Raw genomic sequence first — 4,590 nt, forward strand, 5'->3', positions numbered from 1 at the left:
AGTGCCCTCCGTGTTATTTCTTCAGATAAATGGCCAAATTTCCAGACATTGTAACTCCACTGATTTCAATGCTGTTCTGCTTTTACACCAGCTGTGGAGTTGTCCCAGCATTCATACCATGTAGAAGTCACTCTGATTAGGCAGATGGCTTGTTTATTATTGACTGTACTTTCCACTGCCATTTTGGCTTCGATGCCAAACTACTAAAATGCAAGTCTCGCTGTTTTACAAGTGATGAGGTGATAGTGCTTTACAAGGGGAAGGAACGACCATGATAAGTTCCTTTTAGTTACTGAGATGGTATAATAGCAGGGCACTTAAGCAAGAAATAGTAGAGAGAAAAGACTAATTATGAAAGATCCTTTTTTTTTTTCATTAGCAAAAGAGGCAATTGCAGTTAAAGAACAAGCCATTACCTCCTCTACCTGCCAAGGCTTTGGAAGACTATACAAAAAAACCCAGAGTTATTGCGCTTTATGACTTTTTTGCTAGAGGACCCTCAGATTTAGCGCTCAAGAAGTCAGAAGAATACATTATCCTCGAACAGTATGATCCCCACTGGTGGAAGGCAAGAGACCAACATGGGTAAGAGCATGGGCATCTATTTCAATCTCCTTACACGGAAAGAAAAAACCCTAAAACAACCCCTGTGAAAGCGGGCAGATGGCACGAGACATGTGCAACAATTTAGGGGCAGGCTTGAAAGCCTTCGGCTACGTACAAGGCACACAGGTTGACCGGGCAGACTTTCAGCTGTGTTTGGCACCCCAGAAATGGGTGGGGGATCTAGAATCTCTTGGGAACGCAGAGTTAAGTCCTAGACTCAGTAATTTCCCAAGCAACATAAGGGCGTTTGAGGGCCATGTGAATCACTGGGCTCTGAGCTATGTCCAAATCCAGCTTTCCATGCTTCAGGTGCTTTACAATGCAGTGTATATGTGTAAACACTTCATAAAGACCATAGAGATTATTAAGATGTGTGAAACAAAACCCCTCATCCAAAACTCCTTGGCGTTTTAGGGAGCTGGGTAACTTCAGTTAGGATCCTTTCCGTGTTTACGTTTGTTTCATGTTGTTCCCCTTTCTCCTTTGCACTTTCTTCAGTGTATCCTGTACTCTGAGGTTGGGAACGGTTAGATATTATAAAATAACTGTCTCCTTTTCATTCAAATTCCTGCTTTAAATACTTTAAAATGCCTTTTCTCAACTCATATTTGCAGCGAGAGTACACTGGTTATTATTTTGTATATACCTGCAAGCGTACGCTTCATGTTTCTTCATATAAAATCTTTGTATAGGCTAGAAATGAAGATGATGGCTTCTGATTCAGAAGAAATATGATTTATTTTCTAAATTTTCTTTTGATTTGAAATGAAATGAAAATTTTTATTACTTAAAGTGCATGACAGCACTCTATAAATATCTATCCCAGCTGACACTCTCATTTCAGTAGCCATCCACAGCTGTGGGGCAGAAAGATTGTACCTGGCATGAATGGACTCAGACTTCTATTCAGTTCCCACGCTGGGATTCAGTATCTAATGACATAACCAATAGTATAAGGAACCTTTGTCATTCAACAAAAGAAAGATATATATTTTAATCCTATCAATATTTTACACCGTACTATAACATTATCTCCAATATGTTGTTCCAGGAATGAAGGTCTAATTCCCAGCAACTATGTTACTGAGAACAAGAGAAGTAATTTAGAAACATATGAGTAAGTACCCTTGAAAATGATAATTGTGCTTTCTTTTTTAAAAATGGATTGCAGCGATACATTTCAGTGCTTGATCCTTCAATCTTCATTAGATGTGAACAGGTGTTTATCAAAAGCTCTGTTTTTTTGTTACAAAACATTACTCTTAGAATGGATTAACCATTTTGATTTGGAACTATTTGCTTAGAGAATGTAACGTGAAGTTACAAACGCTGAGCACTTCAACAACATTCATTTGCATAAATCATAATGTCAGAATCCAGATGTTTCCTATTTCCGTAGACTCACTATATAATGTTTCTATATTCTGAGCTCTTCCTCTTGTGGACATGTAATTAATTGACTACAAGCTAATTCCAACCACTTCAACCCACTTAACTGGAGAGTTACTTGGCGTAACTGTTTCCTGGGCTTTCTTTTGTTTGAGCTCATATTTAATCACAGTGAATGTCACAGTTACAATGGTCTAATAAAGTCATTCCAAATTAAGAGATGTTTATATACGATAGTTCTATTCAGGTTTTTGGACTGGGAATAGTGCGATTATTAAGATGGGTAAATTCTGTGAAACAGAGCAAACACTAATTCTTACTGTCTGAAATTAAAGGATAGATTATCTCCCTGTTGCAGGTGGTACTGCAAAAACATAAACAGAAGCCAGGCAGAACTTCTCTTGCGCCAGAAGGTAACTCAGCTTCTACAAAGAGCTAACAATACTTGGGCAGGTCTATCAGTAGAGGCATCAAGAGCGTTACCACAGTCAAATCCAAATCTGTTTGGTATGCAGTAGGAGAGAGTACTTTAAATTAAAAAGGCTTTCTGGGGTAAGTGTACAGTGCAGACTATCCAGACTTCACAGAGTTTTAGGCTGTAGCCCCAGCAAATTTGGTTTAGATTTTCCGTACTAGATATATTGAACTACATGCGGTTTACTGTGCTTGTCTTTTGGATGAAGAACTGAAGACTGAAATCTGTGTAGTAAGGAAGTTAGTGAGGTGACAGAGCTTAACAAAACCCCTGTGTCTTCCTTGTGTACAGAGCAAACAATCCATATTGAGTTCTACCCTCTATCAGTTACCAAAGTGCCTAACTCAGTTAAACTCATTAGGTCTTTGCTCAAGGACTAACCAGGGCTTGGGCAAGATGGACCAGGGAAAAACATCTCAGGTGGAATGGGTTTACAGTATTTTTTTTCCTAGTGATTTGTACAATTTGAATTTTTAGTAAATCAAAGTATTTGCACTACTTCACACTGAAGAGAATAATTCACCTTAAATTTTTAACTCCAGGAAATTGGCTGGCACTTAGTATTTTCCCTCCGTTAATTTTGCTCTGCTACATACCTGGCTATCAATTCCCATTCTCCACTGCTTTATCCCCCTCCCAAGTAGTCATATATATTCCACAGAATTTAGTAATCAGCTGCAAATCCTATCTCCAGGGAGGTTTATTAAAACTCAAAAGCAGAAAATAACTCTACTTGGATTTCTTTTCAGTCCAAAGAAGGCGCATTTGTTGTCAGAGATTCAAGCCAACAGGGACTTCTTACGCTGTCCATGTATTCGCGGGCTAAGGGGTGAGTTGCTCTGAGCGGTTAGGGTTTGAATCGAGAGGTGGTGGAAGAGCTTCCCCCAGGCTCCTCGGGATAAGTGGGTAGGTTGGACACGCAGTGCACAAGAGCAGGGAACCTCTGGGGTGCTCTTCATGCGGAGTTATTTACCCTGCGTGCGGAAATGTTGATGGTGGGCAGTGGATCCGGGAGTCAGGGTGCAAATGTCCTGCCAAGACAAGATTGACTACACTTGTCGAAATCCTCAAATAATCTGCTGTGAAAGCTGTGCATCCCACGCGCGTAACGCAGGCAATGAGACCTTACATTCGCATCTCCTCGCCTCTCTTTCTACGTGAAATGCCATGGCTGTCACACCACGCTGCCACAGCCTTCGGCCGCCGCGCTGAACTGCTTCCCTTCTCTGCGGGCTCTGCACACTGTAAATTCATCCCAGACTCTGCTGTCCCTAAACTTCTCCTGTTTTTCTCCTAAAATCACCTCACCTCCTCACTGTGTGGTCTTCTTTTGCTGGAGGACCGCCACAAGACTTGCTTTTCCCCACATCAGTAGCAATCGCCTACAGCGCTGACTTATCCCATCTCAAGCTGCCTTCTACCCCCCTCAGCCCTCCTACATCCTCCTGCATCAGCGGCGCCTGCTTTTCCTTCTCTCCCTCTTAGGGCAAGCCAGAGGTGAGAAGGGCAAGGAAAAGGCATCCCTGCTACCACCACCCTCTTCCTCCCTCCCTCTCCCCTCCACAGAAAGGTGGGGCAAGCCCTCCCCGCCAGCCCCTGCGCTGGGCACAAGCTCATGTTTGCAGTAGAGTACCAACCTTCATCACGTACCTCCAGCCTGAAATTCAAGCTTAAATTCTTCATGGTATGTGGGCAGCAAAATGTACAGACAGCAAGACAGACAGACAGCGTGGAGAAATATAGAAAAGTAAACGTGTCAAATAAAAGCACCAGTGAAAAGCCTTTGGAGAAGCAGAACGGAAAATTTAATCTCACAGTATACTTGAATATGCTTTTAACTTTTTGGGTTTAAAGAGCATTTTAATTTTGAAAGCTTAGATTCAAAGAAATGCTGAGTTGGGAGGAACAGCTGTTAAGCGCTACAGCTACGTCCCATGGATGCAATGATATGAGGCTAAATACTTGTACAATAAAAAACATTGTGCAATATCTCCCAAAGTTGGAGAGAGATCCAGTCCATAAGCCTTTCTTTTTCCCCCCTGAAACAGTATCCCAGCTACAGATAGCCATTTTAAGTAGAGAATTGTATCCCAGGTTTTCATATTTTTCTGTACACTCTT

At 41.6% G+C, this 4,590-nt stretch overlaps 1 protein-coding gene across 1 annotated transcript in view; it reads left to right on the forward strand.

Moving 5' to 3' along the window:
- The window catches only part of TXK (TXK tyrosine kinase), a 14,780-nt gene that overhangs the window by 845 nt on the left and 9,345 nt on the right, over positions 1 to 4,590 (forward strand). Inside the window, exons 3-6 of the mRNA XM_010288581.1 lie at positions 380 to 585; positions 1,658 to 1,723; positions 2,354 to 2,408; positions 3,220 to 3,299. Coding sequence (XP_010286883.1) covers positions 380 to 585; positions 1,658 to 1,723; positions 2,354 to 2,408; positions 3,220 to 3,299 — 407 coding nt within the window. The remainder of the gene's footprint in view (positions 1 to 379; positions 586 to 1,657; positions 1,724 to 2,353; positions 2,409 to 3,219; positions 3,300 to 4,590) is intronic.

This window comes from Phaethon lepturus, unplaced genomic scaffold (genome assembly GCF_000687285.1).
Source record: "Phaethon lepturus isolate BGI_N335 unplaced genomic scaffold, ASM68728v1 scaffold12046, whole genome shotgun sequence".
Lineage (NCBI taxonomy): Eukaryota > Metazoa > Chordata > Aves > Phaethontiformes > Phaethontidae > Phaethon > Phaethon lepturus.